The sequence below is a fragment of the Aphis gossypii genome, chromosome 1 (genome assembly GCF_020184175.1).
Source record: "Aphis gossypii isolate Hap1 chromosome 1, ASM2018417v2, whole genome shotgun sequence".
Lineage (NCBI taxonomy): Eukaryota > Metazoa > Arthropoda > Insecta > Hemiptera > Aphididae > Aphis > Aphis gossypii.
Window position 1 is genome coordinate 81,643,969 of NC_065530.1, and position 22,446 is coordinate 81,666,414.

The following is a 22,446-nucleotide window of genomic DNA, read 5'->3' on the forward strand; positions in this document are numbered from 1 at the left end:
TTTGGTTGAGTAACTTTAATTGAAAAGCCATTGAAAAACGATTCGTAATAATTACAAGACTTTATTTCAGGCTTAGCGTACATTTGATTAAAACAAATAATAAATAAAGTACATTGTGTATAACGACTAAGGAATATAATGATCATAACTAAAAAAATTTGGTAATTCGAATAATAAATAAACTGTTCAAAATAAACAGAACGCGTAATATCTGCTCAGTATTGATGATCGTATTATACAATTTACAATAATATGTTAATAAATAATATTATATTATATAAAGTCTAAACATTACGATAATATTGTTATTTATCATTACTTATTGTTCATACTGAAATATATGTTAATCTATTAGGCGTCCGCAAAATTCCAAGTCAACTGTCAAGTGTAGCAAAATGATTTACCTACCCATCATTTTTTATACAAATAGGTAGCCCACAAGATCGTTTATCTATTTATAACATTTACAATTTTATATATATAACACTATTACATTTTATTATATAACTACTATGTTCTAGTCTAGCTATGATCAATGATATAATATATTAATCTTATGTTTTTATTTAATTTCCAATTCGTTTAATATACTTTAAAGCCATAATATGATGTACTATTAATACTTATAAACACCCACACTCCGCTTTTTAAATTTATCGATTCAATATGATTTCAAATTATGAGCTTTTAATTATTTTACATCTATTAAATAAAATTGCTATACTATATAAAGTAATTAATGCACACATACTAAAAAAAATAAAAAATACTTTGGATTTATTTTAGATTAGGCATAGGTCGTTAAATCATAAAATAAAATATCGTTCTATATTTTATGATTTTCTGAAATATAATTTTAAAATATTTAATGATAATATAATTTACACATTTTGAACACACAAATTGATTACTTCACAATTTTTAGGGTACACATCTCGGGCTGTGGTAATCTCTCCCGATTTTTAAAAATAGTAAACTCTTCCGGGTCAACATTATATGGATCAAAATTGTTCATAATTCGAAGTTGCAATAAACTAAAAAAACAATCATACAAATAATAAATAAAAACCTATAACTCAAAAAATATTAGATTATATAAAGAGTTTAAAGACAAAAAAATAAATACCTTAAGTTTTTTAAAATCTGTTCCTACTACCGAAAATATTAAATTTAAACATTTTTATTTTATTATACGTATATTTTGTGTATAAGATTTATTTTATGATTTTTATTTTTTATTGTATTTTGACTATAATATTATAGCTCATAGCAGCTAAAGGCATTAATTTATATTATTATTATTATATGATTGACTATTTTTTTTAAATGAAACTTAAATATGTATTAAATTTATCAAATTAAGTTAGTAGTACTGAAGACTCGGAAGAGTTTACATGTTTCCTTCAAGTAGTACAAGAGTAGACCCGGGAGAGTTTACCATCGGGAAAGTTTACAATCGCTCTTCCGAGTCAGTCATGGGTAATAAGCACATACCCTTTTTTTACCTGTATGCATATGCTATGTGTTAGCCTATATTATTGAATTATAGTTAAATTTCTAAATTAAACAAACAAATCAAACTGAAAACGAACAATAAATTGTGCCTATGGTTTTTAAAGTAAATAAAAGACGTTCCTCTGCCTATATTTGGTTTTGGATCGTGATAATTGTATACATTGTACCTGTATTTAGCTATACTTGAAATGACATAATAATCATAACTTCGACACTGCAAATAGCCTACTGCTCCATAGCACATGTTTTTATATTAAGAACATAATACACACTTTAAATTTAATAAATAGTCCTTAAGTAGGTAGGTATCTTAAAGTACATAAGGATCATAAGCTATAATAAGTAGCATGGTTTCTCTGCAGCGTGTGGAATAGCCGATTATGTCCGGACCGGTATAGTTGATGCTAGATGTTGACTTTTAGATATTGCAGGGAAACCTAAATTTAACCTAAACTTATTCTAACCTTAACGTCATTAGTTCGCACTCCACTTCGTCCTCGATGTATACCTAACCTATACTGTATGTGATGTTTCCAGCAGAACTTTCGAAAATGTGAAATTATCGACGACGTTGCGCGAGCGTGAAAAAACTACGGATCAGCTATAGTCTATACATACAATATATTGTTGATAGATTGCATATCTGTACAATAATAATGAATAATATACGTCACGTCTCTATCAACAGTCAATTAAGAACGTCACCAAAGTGTCAGACCCGTCAAAAATTGCTGAAGCGGCTGAATCACAAAAGGACATTTAGTTGCCTCGTGGGAACGTTATTCGTCTATACAGATAAACGCAGGTATATATATTATGCTATAATGATATAACATCTGTAGGATACATAGGTATAGATACCTAAATAATTAATTTATAATATATTGCTGCCACACTGCAGATACCAATACTATATGCGTATAGTGTATATTATAGAGAGTAAAAGATTATAGATATCAACTATATAAGTATGTCTACACAATACATAATATATAATCATATTAAAATGCATATGACGTATATTACGATATTACATACATATAATGATATGCGTTGTTAGTGTTGTTAGTTGTTACTGCGGTGTTGGTCGCGGTATAAAGTTATATCAAATCGAAAAATAAAAAACGAGTTAAAAAAAAATGACGTTTATGCGTGTGTGAACTTGTCAAGGTTGTTTTGGAGTAAAAAATAATAACGAACGAACAAAGTTTTATGCTCGAAAAACATGCGCTTGAAAAAAATACCATTTACCCATTATATTTTGTATAGTATACATATATATATATATGCACAATAATAAAAACTCGGTCATGAAATCTCACGCGTGTACGATGTATATATATATATTTACGTACATTATAATATACAATATTATCGTACACAAAGTGGCCGGCCGCGACGGGCGATTGCCGATTTATGTGTGCTTACGCACGCGGAGATCGCGTATTATACATAATATTATACAGTCGTTTGCGTTGAGTTCGATCGATAATAATCGCGTTGAATATATATAGTTAGGAGGTGCTCAAAAATGTTGCCGTTTACCCGCTGTGATTTTGACGTCATCACGAATTGCTGCAGGGGAAGTATATAGTATACAACGCTGGTATCTATGTACAAACGAAGGGCAAGGACTATACACAGCTGTAAAATATTATTATATACATGTAAAATATTATCGTCCACACACATATTACGTTATACATAACTGCTGTGATGCATTATTATTTTACACGGCGGATAAGGGTAGAATGCAACATTTTTGTGTAGGATGTTAAAATATCCGTTTGTACGAAAAAGACGTACAGGTATTTAGCGCTAGAAAAACAAATAATAAAATAACTGACTAAAAGCAGAATTGCATAGGACAACGTTGGGTTTTTGGTTAACGGTAATTCAATAACAACGCACATTAACGATATACTATTAAAGTAGGTATGTAACATAATATACCTATAATAAAACAAAATGTATATAAGTAATATTATCCAATTACGCGGTGCGTCTTCTGCGGCGGAGGTCTCTCGAGAATAGTGTAGGTGTATGTTTCTGAAAAAATACGGAACGACAAACGTATAAATAAGATACACATATTTGTAAAACGTCAGTGCCGTGAATTAAGATACCTTAATTCATGACTAGTGCCGGTAGTAGGTAGGTACCAATAATATGATAAATATATATTTATATATAATATACAATTTATGCGTATAACATTATAAGCACTGGAAGTAGTTTAAATTATTTTCTTTACGCCAAGACCAGATATCAAGTGATAAAAGATTTTTTTATGACTGTACTAATGTATTATTTATGCACAATTCAATGGAAAGTAAAAGTACGACGACGAGTGGGTCCTTTTAAAGTTTTAATTATTCATAAAACTATATTACAGAATGACCGCAAAATGCAGAAATAAAAATGTATTTACATTTTTACATTTTATGTTATGCTCATATTAATGTCGTATAATATTATACAATACAACAATTATTATTAGTAGGTACAACACATTTTATATAGCGTGAACCGATGTCTTTATAAACGAATATAATATAGTTTTGTAGCAAGGTACTTAGATTCATTAGTGATGAAAATCGACTATTTCGATAAATATTTTGAAATTAGATTTTTAGATTTTACATATGATTATACAAAGATTATAATAGTACCTATATAATACTAATACTTGTGGAGAACATAACAATACTTGATAGTTTATATAAAGCTTTTTTATCGTATAAGCACAGAAAAGATTAAATCTGTTTTATTTTTTTTTTATCCATAATCTATTTTGTGATACAAGCCTCAGATCGAAAAATATATAAAAAATATTGCACCTGCTAACTGCTGCAATAATATCTGAACTTGTAATTAAACATATTACCAAAATGCATAATTCTTCTTAGAAATTACGGAAATCGTGTAAAAATCAATTAAGATCTAAAATAATATATTCGTTTTTTTCTGAAGTTTTATTTATTGTTGTAAACTGTAATCAAACTTTATTTGGATCCTATATACTACACATTATTTTAGATTCTGCCTGGACCCTCCAACCTTTAACACGTTACGTGGTCATATTTTTACCGCATACGAGTAACGAGTACACATATATAATCCGACTATGAAATCGCAAGCTTTATATAAATAATTATAATTAAATAACACACCAAATGTGGTAGGTATTTATTATGTGAAACATAATGTTTCCATAATTTAATGTAAATCCTAAATCGGCGGATTATGTAACGTCGAGTTTCTACGATAGTTATTAAAATTAACGACCTAATAACATTTATATATTATATATATTATCTAAAACTAAAGAATTTCCAATGTACAACATAATATAATATAATATATAAAAATATAATAGCTCGTATAGCGTCATTAATAAAAAAAAAAAAAATCACGCTGTCCGCAATAATACAATATTATTATTATTATTATTGTATTATTATGGAGTGTGCGGCTGACCATGTGTGTTCGTTTGTTATTTTAACGAACTGAAAATAAACATAAAGGCTTGTATCGACAGTCGTACCTATAATATACCTATACCGACGATTGTGAAACGACAATATTATAGATAGGTAGGTTAGATATAGCTGCAGGTAGGTTAGGTACACATGACACGCCGTTAAGTATGATGACTTGTTAGTTGTTATTATATTCTTTTATCCAATTTAAACGTTTTCGACGTTATTGGAAAAAAAAAATGAAATCGTACGCTTATAAACGTAGGTATGTATATACTATTTACAAAACAATAATATTATTAAAAGTACAACTCTACAGGTGTGTGTGTGATACGCCCGACGTCTTTCTCGCGTGTTAACCGTACGACGAGATTCGCCAATTAGCTGTATGTATACATTTCATCATTGTCAGATACGCAGAGACAAGCGCCGAGACGCGAATAGATCGCATCGCGTGCGCCAAAATATAATAAAGTTGTAACTCGACACCCTATATTATAATAATTATATTACAACACATCCATGATAATGTTATTATGGGTATTTACGTAGGGTCTATCTACAAAATATTCGTCATTTTCAGTTTTTTAATTATGTAATCGAATAGGTATAATTGACTAATAAACATTTTTTTTTTTTAAGTTTTTTTCTATTTTAAATTGTGCCTAATTAAATAAAATTATTGAATTATCGGGTGTGTGTACGATCGGTGTATTTTATATAAAGATGCTATAAATTGTAGCTCGAGTTCACTTAAATATAGTTAGATAGTTAGAAGTATTAATTATAGATATTATGTAGTTTTATTCATCATAATAAAACGCATTGATAACCTACTCTATATATGCGTATGATTATTTTTTAACTGTTTATGTTATTAAATTCTAATTATATATAATGCGCAACAAACCTGCAGTAATTGCACACGTTTCTTAGCACATTAGCAACTCTATATTTTGGTAGTTGAGCACTGCAGATATTAAGTTAATCGGTCATTCATTGAAGAGGTCGTTTTTTGAAAAATTATATGTATATGTATACTTAATTATCCATATGCTATCGAAATAATCACGAAAAACTACAAAAATATAATACGTTTAATGTTTATATCTTATGACTATTTATTATCTTATGACATAACTAGGTACATATAAGTATATATATACTATATATTACAATTATTACATAGTATATAGGTTATGCGTGAGTATGTGTGAGATGCTTTTAAATAAAATTGACTAATTTTTGGTAAATTCCGTGTAGAGTAGCTTGAGTCATAAAAAAGATATAAGATTTAGCGATGAATTTAAATTTTAAAACAATCGTGCTAATGTCTAGTCTCTAGTAACCCATCCAATTCATATAATTATATTTTATGTGTAGAGTAGATATTACGTTTTTATTTTATTTTTATTTGTGACGTATGTATATATAATTATATGAATACTATAATACTATAATACATTATGATAGACAACAAATGTTGCAGAACTGACATAAAAAGAAACCGAGCCATGTTTTTGCGATCACGTTTGTATATATTATGAAATATATAAATAGACCAAATGCACAAGATTTATCGAAAGTCGAAAATAATCCTCCCATTCCCCACCCCGTCAAAACTCAGAGATACAATGCGACATGGGAATAAATCGGTTGGTGGACGGCCAAAGAAAAAGTACAACGTCCAAACAGCATCTTTGGGTATTTACAATGTAGGATAAATGATAAATAATCGTATGTACCTATCTCCGGAGATATCAGATATTGGGCGACATTGCGACAACACTTGACTTCTATATTTTATTGTCATGTCAATATAATTAATGTTTATATTTTTTATTTCGAATAGCTTACTCATTCCTCGATTTTTCAAAATCGCTTCCGCCTATAATACATTTCAAACAACTTTATATTTACTATAGAGTAAGAAACTGATGCAATCATGCCTGATGTTTATTAACTTAAACATTGAAGATAAAAGGTAGTGAAAAAAAGTAATTTTAGTTTTTGAGCGGAGTAATGAATATATAATATATATTATATAGGTATCTAATATATATTGAATTTACAATGATATGTTTTTCGTTTTATATATTGTATGTAAACCATAAGTAGATATTCCACAAAATTTTTAAATTTCAATTTTAATAATTAAAATAACAAAAAAACAAATTTTTTTATACAAATCTAGTTTTTGACAAAATTGAATTTGCTTTTTTTTTGTTGCTACAACTACTGTAACTTAAAAAATATAACTGTAAATACTTCAAGTTTTCACCAGATGTTTATATAATCATTTAAAAAAAATATATTCTCTAAGTAAAAATACTTCAACATTTGATACATAAGGTTCTGTATAAGTTTTTAAACTTTATAAATTTAAAAAAAAACTTATACTGGAAAGCCAAATACATTTTTTATGAACATTTTATTCAAATTTTTACATTGTATATTCAGATTTTAAGCTTTAATATAACTATTTAGTTTTTTTCCTCGATTGATTTTTGTTATTTTATTATAATTAAAAATTAATGTCCTTAAATAGATACTTGTAAGTTGTAATTTTTATCAAATGGCTTTATAAACCATACCTACATAAAACATTTTCAAAATAATTGTTCCAAGTATCAAATAGTATACATAAACTTATCTCAAAAATTATTCTGTTTTGGAAGATTAAATATATGAACACCTACCTACTTTTTATTATATTATATAGGTACTCAAAAATGTAAGAAACTTAATAAATGAATAATGATAACGATAAAAAAATTATAATTTTTAAGTTAAAACTTTTCGAAATAATGAATTTACATTTGATTGAACCACTGCCACGCTGTATTTGTATGTTGTTGTATAGGTATTTCATCAAAATCTACTAGTCCAAGCGCATATAAATTCTATGTAATACGTAGGTTACATTCTTTAATACTTGTTGCTATTCAATATTTTAGATCCTAGTTTTTTTTTTTTTTTTGGTCTTGCGTGATTTAAGTTAGGTTTAATACTTATCATTAAAACGAAATGCAGCTTTGCAACTGCAATGGGATGGGATGGGTTTCCTTTAAGAACTCTGCACAGACTTTTTTTATTAAAATTATGTTTACTTTTTTAAGCATTTTAAGCGTTGAACTTAGTTCATATTCTTTAACAATTTCGTTTGTCTTCTTATAACAAAGGTTGAGCTTTATTATATGCCATAAATATAATAAGCTTTATATTTACGTTATGTTTCGATTAATGATTTATTATCAACATCATTAAATTATTAATTAATAAAAATAGCCAATAGGTAGGTAGGTGGGTACTTAAATATTAATTATTTGAGCTAAAAAAATAGGTATATCTTTGTTAAATAGATGCCTACAAGCCAATTAGCCTACTATATAAATATATTTCTATCGTCAAAAAATAGGCATGAAAAATGTTATAATTAAAATAATTAAAAATTAAGTAAATCCAACTTGAGATAATAATATGTGAAACCACTAGTTTTTTTTTTGTATTGATCAGTAATCGAGAAATTAGGTACTTGAAAAATAAGGCAACAACAGAAAACTTTAAAACTTTAGGTAAGTTTAATCTTCATAATTATAATATTAAAAATTGGGCTTCTCCAGTTCTCCACTTATTAGGTGGATAAATGCAGTATCATAATTCATAACTTTCACTCGCCTTTTTAATCTTATTCTACTTAATTATTCAATTGATCATATCCACTTTGTTTTTTCAAGAATTAATTCCATAAAATATTTAGGGATTATACTTGAATATAATATATTTTCTCATCGCACATAAATTTTTTAACCATAAATGTTTCAAAACGTTACAGGTTTCATTTACACTTAAAATTTCAAAAACATTAACGTCATAAACCCTGATAATTTTAGTTTTTCACTTAGAATTTAGTTTAATGGTTTGGTTATCAAATAAAGACTCTTTATATTTATCAGGTAAAAAATGAACAGTATAAATTCCTAAAATTAGTTGTAGTAGCCAGTAGATGTATTAAATTTGTCTATTAGCCGAGATTCTTATCATTTGCGGGCTACCCAGGGTCCAGGGAGATAATTTTTACATTGGGGATGTCTGTGTGCGAATTGAGAAAAGCTTTAGATTTAATGTTCTTATTCGATTTACAATATGGTAACAGAAATTTCTCCGAGTTGACTTTTTGTGTATGGTCGATTTTAGCTTTAATTATCATGGTGCAAGGTCACAATATTTGTTCTTAGTTTCACTTTATATTAATAGATATAGATCTATAGTACAGCATCATTTTTCCGAATTCTTGCTTTAGCCAACAATATTATTTATCAGATTGATTTTTTTTTTTATATTTTAGCGTCATGATTTTAAAAACACTATTTATGTATAACATGAAGTTCTGATATCAATATCTATTGTCATATCTTGTTTAATAAATTATAATTAACATTAGTTTTTCAACATACTTGATACTTCAGGTATGCTAGTTATTATGTATGTTGTTACTGTCTTAACATTTTATCGTAAAATTATATCACTAAACAATTTGAAAATATTACTTCTTAGTTCTTACCCATACTATATAAATAAATAATTAATTAAAGAAAGAAAAATAGATTATTCTCCAATATAAAATTATTTTTTGAAAACATTTCTATTAATCTAACTTTATCCCATCCCAAGTCTTTTTGATATTACCTTTATAAATGAAAAATTATTTCGGTTCTTTTTTATTGTTTTGCGTTCATCTTTATCTAATGCATTTTTATAATTTGTATTATTTCTAGAATCAGTTTTTCATATACACAAGTATTGATGAGAAAAAAAATGTAGGTAAACATCACTCACGATATATTATTACAGCTAAAACTAATTTAAGCATTAAATTACTAAGAAATATAAAGGCATAATAGAACTAATTTAAAACATGACTACAACAGTCAAAAATTGATACAGATCATGACTATAAATAATAAGCAGTAACTAAATAACTAACAACCAACAAAAAATTATATATTAGAAATATTTTCTATGGACTAATAAATTATAATTTTTTTTTGTGGTTATTGAATTTATATGGTAATTTTTTAATATTTGGAAGAGTTGATCAATTATGAAATATATTGTGTAATTAACATTAACTTTAATTAAAACCTAAATTTTATTAAAATGCATCAATTATTAAATAAGTATCTATTAACTCATAATTCGCAGAGGACGCAGTAGTTAAAAAAAAAGATAATGAATAAAACAAAAATGTTTTTATTGAATCAAGTTTACAAATATGGTTCTGGGAACTCAAAAGTAACATCTCTGCCAGTCAGCTTTCGGTATACAGATGCAAAAGTATCCACCTGTAACAAAAAAATTATGTTTTTTAGAAAAATATTTATTTTTATAAGATACACGAACAATTGATAAGTTTATAGTTCTAGATACTAAATGTCACGGTCAATAGAATAAAAATCAATAAAATGCTTATTGATATATTTACAATATATTAACATATTTTAATATATGTCTGGTTAGACGCTAATTGTATCATTTTTAATTATACATTAGTAACACGCAGACGAAATAATTCAATACATACAACTAGTTAGAATAAACAGATGTTTATTTCAAACCTTTTACTTATAATTTATATAATAATTAGAAATAAAAAGATTACAAATTATATGAAAAAATATTTTTTTTGGTCAATATTTATTTTTAACAAATTAATACAAATTGTTAAGTTTAGCACATGGATAGAATTCAACTATTATATAAAACTGTAAAGAGCGCTGTAGTGCATCTCATCTTACCATTTAAACCTACTTTTTTGTAAATTTTGAAATGTAAATTAAAAATGGATAAAATCTTCCCAAAACTAAGAGGATTAAAAAATCATTCCTAATCATTTTATATAGCACATGGATAGAACTCGACAATTATATAAAACTGTAAAGAGCGCTGTAGTGCATCTCATCTTACCATTTAAACCTATTTTTTTTGTATATTTTGAAATGTAAATTAAAAATGGATAAAATCTTCCCAAGACTAAGAGGATTAAAAAATCATTCCTAATCATTTTATATAGCACATGGATAGAACTCGACAATTATATAAAACTGTAAAGAGCGCTGTAGTGCATCTCATCTTACCATTTAAACCTATTTTTTTTGTATATTTTGAAATGTAAATTAAAAATGGATAAAATCTTCCCAAGACTAAGAGGATTAAAAAATCATTCCTAATCATTTTATATAGCACATGGATAGAACTCGACAATTATATAAAACTGTAAAGAGCGCTGTAGTGCATCTCATCTTACCATTTAAACCTATTTTTTTTGTATATTTTGAAATGTAAATTAAAAATGGATAAAATCTTCCCAAAACTAAGAGGATTAAAAAATCATTCCTAATCATTTTATATAGCACATGGATAGAACTCGACAATTATATAAAACTGTAAAGAGCGCTGTAGTGCATCTCATCTTACCATTTAAACCTACTTTTTTGTAAATTTTGAAATGTAATTAAAAATGGATAAAATCTTCCCAAAACTAAGAGGATTAAAAAATCATTCCTAATCATTTTATATAGCACATGGATAGAACTCGACAATTATACAAAACTGTAAAGAGCGCTGTAGTGCATCTCATTTTACCATTTTAACTTATTTTTTGTATAGTTGGAAATGTAAATTACAAATGAATAAAATCATCTAAAGGCATAGAATGAAAAAATATCATCTATAATCAATTTAATATAGCACATGGATAGAACTCGACAGTTATGTTGAACTGTAAAGAGCGCTGTAGTGCATATTTTAAGAATTTAATCTATTTATAATCTATATAAAATGATAATAATGGAACAATCAAAATTTTTATGAAGTCAGTCATGAATTATAAAATGATTATTTGAATACTTGAAAAAGATAATATATAATTTAAGAGGATGCCCAAATTTGATTAACAAACATACAACATGACAAATTAGTGTTTAGTAAAATTCATTTTAAGTTGTTAAACTTAAATATATAAGGAGTAAATCCATGCAAACTTAAAAGTAAGAATATAATCTAGGTAGGTAATTGATATTATTTTAAAGTGAATTATAGCTATGTAAAATATTACAACAAGTACACGCAAAGCGGCACTGCATATCACATATTTGCACCATTTTAATTTACATGGTTACTAGCCCACTGATACCACTAAGATAACGTTTTATATTTTATGCCATTAATATACTACTAATAATGTGTCGATTATTTTTGATTTTTCATCAATTTTTTTTTAAGTGATACGTCATATTATTCTGGATAAGCTTGTTTTCCTGACAAGTTTTGATAAAATAAAACTAAGTTTGATGATAAACATAATATAAAATTAGCCATAAAAAAATAGAAAATGCTTAAAAAGAATATTGCGCGGCAAAGAGTGCCGCAAGTGTGTACTAACTAACATTACAATCATAGATGTGTGCTCTTTTCTATTATTTACTGTAAAAAATTAATTTTACTTAAAAAACAAATAAATAAAAAACTTTTCAGAAACTGTTATTTGGTAATTTAGAAACAATAATAATAACAACAACTAATATTTACCTTGTGCTCTATATTTGTTTGTTGAGTTTTGTCTAAATGAACTTTCATCATTTGTTTTCCATCTAATTTAACTCGGATACGCTTGCCAACAATTTCAGCTGGAAAGACTAAATCATCAAGGATTGCGTCGTACACCCAAGTTAAAGTTCGACTGAAAGTTTTAAATTTGATATTAATACTCTAATAAAACAAATAATATAATAACAATAATAATTTAATAATATTGTTGTTGACATAATAATAATAATAATACATTTTGTATTATTTATAATTTAAGAATAGAAAACATTTTAATTTATGTCCGCTTAGACGCTATATGTATCAATTAAATATACATTAGTAACACGCAGACTATAATCAATATTAATAAATAGATGTTAAATTATATACCTTCTTGGACGTTTTTGATTGCTTTTTGTTCTTGTTTTCCTAGTAGGTTTTGGTAATATTCTTCTATCACCAATAAATACTACATGCTTGCCACTAAACTTCTTCTCTAGTTCTCTAACTAAGCGAGCTTGGATTTTTTGGAACTGAGCACGTTGTGGCATGGGTACATAAATAATGACGCTCTAAAAAATATAAAAATAAGTAAGTTATGCAATTTTAAAATAAATTATATTTAGCATAAGTTATACAAATAAAATGTGTGGCTTTAGTAGATTAAGACTGTAGTATATTATATATTTACTACAGATATCAAAAACCAAAATTTTAATATGGCATCAGTGTGGACCATTGTGGACGAGAATAAGAACACAACGAATTTGATGATGCGTACCAATTAGGTAGTAGTAAATGTGACATATTAATGTTTTTTTATAACAATATTACAAATGTAGGTATGTAACCTTTAAAAGTTATGACTAAAACAAATACACTAATAAGGTAACTAAATAAAAAAAAAAATGAAATTAGATATAGTTAATTGTCAGACCTGAAGATTATAATTTAATACAGATATCAAAGAGACTGTGATTAATATTGAAAGAAAATTCGGGTCAGAAACAGGTACTTCGTTATATCGACTGGTAAATAAACAGTTTTTAAAACTTAATTAATTTATATTTACCTACCTAATTATATAGAAAAATAAGATTATGTTAACCATACTTCATTAATTGAATTAAAAAATTTATTTCAGGAAAATTAACTTACATAAAATCATAATATAGGTATTCTAACTGCAGAACATTACACACACATGGTTAAATCCGGAGTTCCATAAATTCTACATAGTTTCATTTAGCTCCTTAACCACTTTTTTTTTCATTCAGTATATTTCCTATGACTGGCCAATTTGAGCCGGTAGCATTGTAAAATCGTAGACTTCGTGGTCTGGCAGCGCCTCGACCTTTGCGTTTGTTCTGTAAGTAAATACAATTTAGAAAACAAGCTATACAGTATAGGCAAAACGCAAAAATCTAAACGCTGCCAAAAAAAAAATGTGTATATTTTATAGGTTAAGGGAGAAATTGTGAGAAAAGACCACTGGAAAATTTACAATCCATACTTATAAATCTTCCAAACCCCAGAAGTACATTTGACCAACATAATGTGGTCGGTTGCTTACCTTCTTGCCGAAAAGCTCGATCTCCTTGGCTTTGGTGATGTACAGCTCACGGAGTTGGGCTTTCAAGTCGCTGTTGTTTTGCAACTCGAGCAAGGCTTGAGCGATGGAAAGCTCAAACTGGTCGGGCTCAGAGTTTCCCTTCTTGACAATTTTGGATTGCGCGGGAACAGGCATCTATGGAAACGCACGACGGCGTGTTATTATTTAAATTTTTCATCCGATCGAATCGGCCGATCGGGCGCCCGGAAAACGTCGAGCCTCGGCCAAGAACACGGGGCACCGAACGGAATGACATAATTACGTACCTTGGAAGTGGGTGGTTTTCTGATGATGGTCCGAGGACTTGGTCAAGTCGAAAAAACGTGCAAAAGAACCACAGACGGTTGGCGTTCCGGACACGAAACGGCGAGTGGAGGCGACAATTCGGCGATGGTATAGTGTACGTGTCCCGTAAGGTGTTAACCCCTCTCCCACCAAAACCGATGGGACGGGCTTGTAGAGTGGTAAGCATGGATCGGAAGACCGTCGCCGGCACGGTACTGCAGTGTGCACTGACGTACGGTGTTTCTCGTTCTTTCTTTTACGACGGTTAAGTTTCATTCACTGTAAAATTCAGCGAGACAGATTTAAAAATTAATTTAATTCCACAGATATATAAAATTTTTTATATATCTGTGTTTAATTCACACAATTATTATTACTTAATACTTTTGGCATTTCATTAATTTAATTACTAACAGGGCCGTATTACCGCTTAGACTGTACAGGCTAAGCTTGGGGCGGCAAATATTAAAGGGCGACAAATTTTATATAATGGTCGAAACGAAATAGCAAATTTTACCTATGTAAATTAGGTGGTAAATTTATTTTAGCCTATGGGCGGCAAAAACCTTAATCCGGCTCTGATTACCAATTACCTGATCGCTATATTATATTATTTTTTTAAAAAATCAATATGATATCCACGAATTAAATTTTCATTTACACCTACAATGTGTATATTTTTTGTATAATAAGTACCTAGGTATGATACAATTTTCATTTAAAAAAGTTATTTTCAATTTTATTTTATATAATTATACATATATATTTTAATCAATTTCGTTTTCATGTAGTTTGTTTGGTGTAATGTGTGAATGAGAATTGTTTAAAATTAATAATCACAAATAAAATCATTAACAAATAACAATTACCAATATTACAGACTCAATGATCAAAATAGACGTTTTTATTTTATCAAAATGTAATATTATTTAGTCGAAAATTGCCTACTATAGCCTGACTAGTCACAGGTACCTAAATATCTGATATTCAATGGAAAATGGATATTGGACAATACCTACTATTGGAGCCATGTTTGATACTTTGATAGTGTAATATTATTACAAAAATAGACTGAGCATCTGTTATAATTTTCATTAATTTTAATCAAGTATTTAAATTATTAAGAAACCTTTATCATTGAGAGAAAAAGTGTGGAATCTCTGTGTAAAGCTTTTAAAAAGTACAATAAGCGCATTTACAGCATAAAAATCAAATTTAAACTCTTATAACTTTTTTTATAACAGTTTTAGCAAATCCTAAAAAAAATTCGTTTTACTCCAAAATATATAATACCTATATAATTAAACTGTCAAAAACTATAAAACGAACCACCCTCTATTAAACCATTTTGCGTTTAACAATAAAATCATAGCCACAATTTTTCGTAGGCCTTAGGTACAGTGCCTATTATAGTGCCTATGCGTTAATACGGCCTTGGTCATAAGTAAATCTTACTCTAATCAAAAAATCTTAAAAATATATAGGTACCTACCTATAATCACTTATCAGTATTTTTTTTTATACAGATATTTTAAGTTAAAATCTGGTCGAAATTAGATATTTCTTTAAATGAAGAATAGCGATTTTAGTTATTTTGTTATACTTTATAAAAATATTGTGGGTTGGTACCTAGGTAATTGTATCTTTTAACGTATACAATTGTATCATTATATTTTAATATTTTATACACACAATGACATTTAAATATGTAATATTAGTAATGTTATCGGTAAAAATTGTTTTGCTTTATACAAATGTGGCTATGAGGATATCAAGGTTAGGTTATACCTATGTAGACATGTAGTACACTAGTACTTAATTACCTTTTATAGCCTATAGGTACCGAAAACTAGGCACAGTCGCAGTTAAGTCCGAATTTGATGGGCTGGACTTAGTTTCTAAGTGTAAATGATATAAATGTTATGATATTGTATTATTGTGTTAAATATATCCATATTATTCCGTATTCGTACAAATCGTACTAATGCGTAACTGCCGTAACTTAATATTATTGTGTACCTCATTGCCTCAAATCTCAAAGGATTAATGAAATAATGCAGTAGTTTGGGAAGAGAAAGAAATTAAAATACTATAGGTACTAATGTCAATAATAAGTTTTTAATACTATAAATATCAAAATAATGTGTAATAATATTATAATAAAAATTATTTCACTTAAATTTTTACGAACCTAAGTTTGATAATAAAATATATGTAGCCGTAGCGGTAGAGAGCCTATATATAATATATATATTATTATATTATATTATATTATTATTATATATATATATTTATTATACAGGCTCTCTAGCCGTAGGTATAAGCATTATAATAATTTATGTAATTAAATGAAAAATTCTTGAATACAAGTTTTATGATATTTGAAAAAAAAAACAGTGATGGTGTTAAATAAATCGAAAAGTTGTATTATTGCTGATATAACTAATTAGTCTGATTAAATATCATATCGTTATAGAATTTTAAGTTTTTTTTTAGTTTTTTGACAAAAAAAAAAATTAAATACATAATACTAGTAAAAATATAATAGGACCATAATAAAATATAATATAGTCATGTAGGTGATATCATTGATTAATGATTATAAATACTTTTGTATTAATGCGGTAGGTAAAAGAAAAAAATTCAATTTTATGAAATTTGTAAGTCTATGTGTGTGGTATAAGAATAAGTATGTAATTCAAGTTTTTGGTTCAAGTTTGTAAGTTCACATAATATCACAAAAGAACATTGAAGCAAGACGTTTAGACGTCTTCTCTTGATGGCTCTACTATCAATATAATATTTGTGAACGATAACAGCAGCGCAATCTACCGTCGTTATTTTAAAGATTATAACAACCTCTCAAATGAAACCTACACAGTCTACCACTTTTTTTCGTCACTAGTTGCCGCTGCTATAAGCGATTTTTTGTTTTACTACTTTTATTTTTATTGTAAACTCAGTAGTCACTATTATAGTATTATATCTATAATAGATATAGACTCATAGACTTATAACTTATAAGTTATATGTCTTTGCGTAGACTACTTTTAACGCTCTACAAAATTGCAGGAATATTGTCGATAGGTATTATGGTAACGGTACGTTATGGTAATTATTAATTAATGAGTGGGAGTCAACTGGAAGATATTAGTCTCTTCTAAGAACGAACTAAGATTTTAGTTTGTGCTTCAAAGTTATCAAGATAACTCAGGCATTCAGCAGTTAGCTGACAGCTTCCTCAAGTATTATAGGTATAACTGTATAAGTGAATAAGTGATCATTCAGTATCCGACATCCACTATCACTATGGTAATTTCAACTGAACGTTATCTGGCTGTCAGCAAGAGTGCAAAATGTCTAAATCTGTCATTTGAAAACAATATTGAGTTCATTAATCAAAAGTCCAATAACAGAAACTATCTACTGTATTAATATAATGCATACCAATAATTTATTTTTTATTTTTATTAATTAAATAAAAATAATTACAACTATTTGTATTTGTATAATTTTGGAGGTATTATACTTGAACAAATCGAATAATTTGGTTAAATATTAGAAGGAATAACATAAATTAATTTACAAAATTATAATTCCAAATGTAAATATAACGTAATACTATGTTAATAGAGAATGGAATATGTAGGTTAATGAAGTTTAAGATATTTGAAAAAAAGATTGATATTTAAGTCAGAAAAATTGTTAATTGTAAGATAAAAAGTCAGACAACAAAATAATTCATCACAATTCATAGACATAGCATAAAGAACCATGAGTTTATGTACCTTAGGGCTTTTTTGTTGATTTGACTATTATTGTTACAGCTAAATTGAATGTACGTTAAAGTTAGTCCTTAGTTTTGTTGAATTGACCTAGTTCATAATCTAAAGTACTTAATTCATATCATAAATCGTAATTATACACTTTTTGTTACTTCCCTTTCTGTAGCTTAAGTAAAAGAATTTGTGCCCAATGGAAAAAAATGTAAAGGGTCACATTCCTATTTAGTTAAAATGTAAAAATAGTAAACAAAGATTATGTCCATAATAGTAGTGTAATTTAGTAATCTTTTTTCTTTTTTATTTTATTAAATAACTAAATATACATAGATATATTATAATTTGTTAACAAATTATAGCTATATATTATGTATATGTTAACAGTTAAAATTTTACTTTACCAACTTTTAAATTTGAAAAGTTGTAAATAGTGTACCTGATAGCCATTCTTGTATCATTGAATTCCATATAAGTACTTCATGATAATTTTTAATTTGAAAATAATTGCTCAGCTATAACTATTGTCACATGTATGGTTAATAAGATTATTAATAATGAACATACTTCTAGAAAACTACTACTCTTATAATAATATTTTATAATTAATAATTTGGCATATTCTTTTGTAATATTAATTTTTTCTATTTCACTTCTTAACATTTTAATAATAAAATAAATAATAATTGAATCAATAAGTGTTCAGATAAATCAGATGAACATTGTTTTATCTCTAAGTTCTGTGTCTTTTAAAGTCAATATTATTACAGTTGTTAAAAATAAAAATAAATTTGAAATCTTTTTTAGATCAATGAATTTGTATTTTAATGAAATTCTACAATGTTTACTGGACATTGGTGTAAAATAAATTCTTTTAGATTTACAATCCTATGATCCCATTTAAGCTGAAACATGTTAAAGTGTTTTTTAGTTAAATTCTTTCTTTTATTTCCAATAGTAATTGAAATTTATAATCATTATATTATATAAATGTTTTATCGTTAACGTTTGTATAATGTTGAAAGAAGATATACAATTGATTATTATTATTTTTTTTATTTTCAACACAAATATTTTTGGTAATGTTTTTTATGCAGTATGCTGGAAAAGCTAAAAGGCACCCAATATTCTGAGCCCTATGCAGCCACATTCCATGCATTCCCTTATTTACACCACTGCTCCTTTTATTGGAATTCTTAATATTTTATTTTTAATTGTTGATCTATTTATATAATGATTTCCAAAATATTTATAGAATTGGTGCATGATTTTATAGATAATTGGCTATCATTCAAGATTTGTATATGTTATTGCAAGTAACAATTGGTTGAACCAAAAATTATTATATTATGTAGGTACAATTGTTTATGAAAAGCAGTAAGAAAAATTATGTTACCTACCTACTTATATAAAAATGTACAATTTAGTTCAAAAATAGGACTGGGATTTTAAACTGTTCTCTTAAACTAAATGCAAAAAAAAAATGGTTTATATTAGGAAATATTGATTAAGTTAATATTCTTCATATAAAAATATTAATGATTATTGTTTCCAAATTTTATTAAAAAATAAAGATTAATTAAAATAATGAAGACAGCCCCGCTTGTGCTATAAAACATAAATAGATAATAAGAATTATAATTATAATTATTATAATATGGGTGTCAAATATGGTATATTTCCACGCAAACATTCAAATAATTTAAATTCACTATTCAGAAAAAAAAAATTCCAATTTTATTAAATGATAGCCTATAAAACTTAAAGCTACTAACATTGACATGCGTAGTGGTGGGGGGAGGTGCTGGGTAATGGGTATGCCATGACATCCTCTGCGGTTAGCGTGGCAAGCTGATATTTTGTTCTTGACTCTTTAATTAGGTATAATTTATTAATCTTATCATAAACAGAAATTAGTTAAAATATTTTGACTGTTAAGCTAACATATTGATGAGTTAAAAAATGTATATTCTTTTGACCGAAGATTAGAACTAGACTAAAATGTCACATAATTTAAACTAATATTAATACATTTTAATGGTAAAATTATAATTGTATTTATAAATATAAATTGATTATTGTTATGTGAATTTTATTTTGTAATTGTGTGAAAATTTATTTAAAAAAAATGTAGATTTATGACTTTTTGGAGGGAGGTTAAATTGAGTTATTTGAAATATACTAGCGTTCCCTGTAAAATCTTATGCACCTACGCTATGCCTACAAATGTATGAAAATAATAGTATATTTTAAAAAGGATAAAAATATGTATTAAATAATATTTGTGGTATGATAAAATGCAAACCATATTTAAAACAGTTTATGAGAAAAACTCCATTTTATTGTGACTATAAACCTTAATATAACAAAAAAAGTATTTACATAAAACCAAGTGTTATACATTATGATTCCTCATTTTTGTATTTGCCCCTCCAAGATTTAGGCAATGGTACAACAGCTGGACACGGAACTTGTCCAAAAATTTCACACATACAATGTTTTTCACACATGTATCCAAAATTGGCAATATTATCTTTTTTCTCTTTAGCCATGGCTTCCATTTGGAGTGTTTCTTTTGGTTTTCCAAGAACTTCTAATACATGATCATGGATTCGATCCTTGTCACGATTATCAACATCAATCAACAGATCTTTACCATCATTCATGAAACATCTAAATAAATATATAATAAATTATAATATAATATTTATGTAAAAGGTTATATTTAATTGTTATCATGAATGAAAATATGCATACCTTATAAATGGCGTTGGTGTCATGTTCTTAAGAGTCAGTACTTGAACATCGGGATTTTTAAATTGAATTTGAGGCAGGTGCCAAAATACAAAATCTCGGGTGCCACGATGGTTTTCACCCAATGTGTTGTAGTGAATTGATACAATTTTAATTCGGTCTTTAAACACTATCTTACCAGCTTCCAAATATTGTATAGTTCTCCGTATAGGAGCAGCACCTTTCATGAACGGCATAGCTTAAATGTACAATACTACTAGACGATTTAAAAGTAATAACAAAAACTAACTTAACCAAGCTATTTAAAAATTCAAAGTGTTTCGGCTTTTGCTCATACTATTTATTTAATTTTTAGTTGATTATAAATTTATAAATCGTTATCACGATGTAGAGAAGATATCTACATCGTGTGATAACCATTAAAAAAAAAAGATAAGGGTATCACTGGTCTGTTCTTGGTAAATACATGTACAAGTTAACGTGGTATACAAACCATACCTATTTTATGGTAGGTGTATGGTGGTAACAAACGAAATTTAAATTTAAGTTGTTTTTTTTATAATTACGGTTTACTTTTTTTTTATATTTTGTGAACTCGTGTAGTCGTGTGTCATGAAAAAATGATTTTTTATGTGTTTAACGTTTGTAGTGTTTGTACATTGTGTATTTTTCAAAGCAATCGTTCCATCGCGTTATGGGTTTTTTTTTAATGATTATTAAAATGTGTATTAATTGTCTTAACAAAATTCATACAAAACATAGTGTAATAGTGAATTATTATTAGCTTTTGAATAGAAAACCAAAAGTTTATCGAATGAGTATTAGCAGGTAAATTTAATAAGACAAAATAATAATAATTATGGTTGCAATAATATATATTATTTTACATTTATATGAATGTACGACTGTAATCTGTATACGAGTATATTATTATTTATTATAAACTGTTACTCCAGTAATTGTAGCGTGTCCAGATTTTTTCTTTGAAGGTTTCAATCATTAGTCAGTTTTTTAAATTTAAAATATTCAATTTAAATAGATTGATATCCAAGGTTTAAAAATGTGATATAAATATTGTATAATATCTCAAAAAAGTTGTTATAGGTATCTACAGCAGTTGAAAAATGTCAAAAATACGTGTAGTTTTTTGTTACATCCGATTTAAGATAAAATTGTCCGTCTCCTTCGCTTATACTTAAAGATGTCAATGATTTATTGAATGTATTAAATTCAAACTTACTTTGTTCGTATTGGACATTGGTATACATAAGCATGTACAGATTTATAGATTATCTTATCAGATTATTGTCTGATTATATAATTGTTGAGTTATTTTTAATTTATTAAAGCAATAGTATATTTACAGAAAATTTCTGAAACTAAAACTCATGTAACAAAAAACTAAACTAATTTTTATGTACAGAGTGAT

At 26.9% G+C, this 22,446-nt stretch overlaps 2 protein-coding genes across 2 annotated transcripts; both read right to left on the minus strand.

Moving 5' to 3' along the window:
• Window positions 1-10,234: 10,234 nt before the first annotated feature.
• Window positions 10,235-14,633, minus strand: LOC114124976 (40S ribosomal protein S7-like). The gene is made up of 5 exons (XM_050197808.1): window positions 14,466-14,633; window positions 14,161-14,334; window positions 12,978-13,159; window positions 12,588-12,738; window positions 10,235-10,342 (listed from the first exon to the last, which is right to left on the minus strand). Exons 2-5 carry the CDS (start codon window positions 14,332-14,334, stop codon window positions 10,265-10,267), a joined length of 585 nt encoding a protein of 194 aa, XP_050053765.1. The 5' UTR covers window positions 14,466-14,633; the 3' UTR covers window positions 10,235-10,264.
• A 5,939-nt stretch (window positions 14,634-20,572) lies between these two features.
• Window positions 20,573-21,405, minus strand: LOC114124973 (probable 28S ribosomal protein S25, mitochondrial). Its single transcript, XM_027988436.2, has 2 exons — window positions 21,021-21,405; window positions 20,573-20,936 (listed from the first exon to the last, which is right to left on the minus strand). Exons 1-2 carry the CDS (start codon window positions 21,251-21,253, stop codon window positions 20,666-20,668), a joined length of 504 nt encoding a protein of 167 aa, XP_027844237.2. The 5' UTR covers window positions 21,254-21,405; the 3' UTR covers window positions 20,573-20,665.
• Between the last annotated feature and the right edge of the window lie 1,041 nt (window positions 21,406-22,446).

Bases quoted from the DNA above. Each gene is read 5' to 3' on its own strand.
- LOC114124976 (XM_050197808.1), bottom strand. From the start codon at position 14,334: ATGCCTGTTCCCGCGCAATCCAAAATTGTCAAGAAGGGAAACTCTGAG. The intron at 13,160-14,160 runs GTAAGCAACCGA...TATATTTTTTAG, and splicing joins TCGAGCTTTTCGGCAAGAAG to AGCGTCATTATTTATGTACC. The intron at 12,739-12,977 runs GTATATAATTTA...TAAAACTTTCAG, and splicing joins AATCAAAAACGTCCAAGAAG to TCGAACTTTAACTTGGGTGT.
- LOC114124973 (XM_027988436.2), bottom strand. From the start codon at position 21,253: ATGCCGTTCATGAAAGGTGCTGCTCCTATACGGAGAACTATACAATAT. The intron at 20,937-21,020 runs GTATGCATATTT...ATATTTATTTAG, and splicing joins ACACCAACGCCATTTATAAG to ATGTTTCATGAATGATGGTA.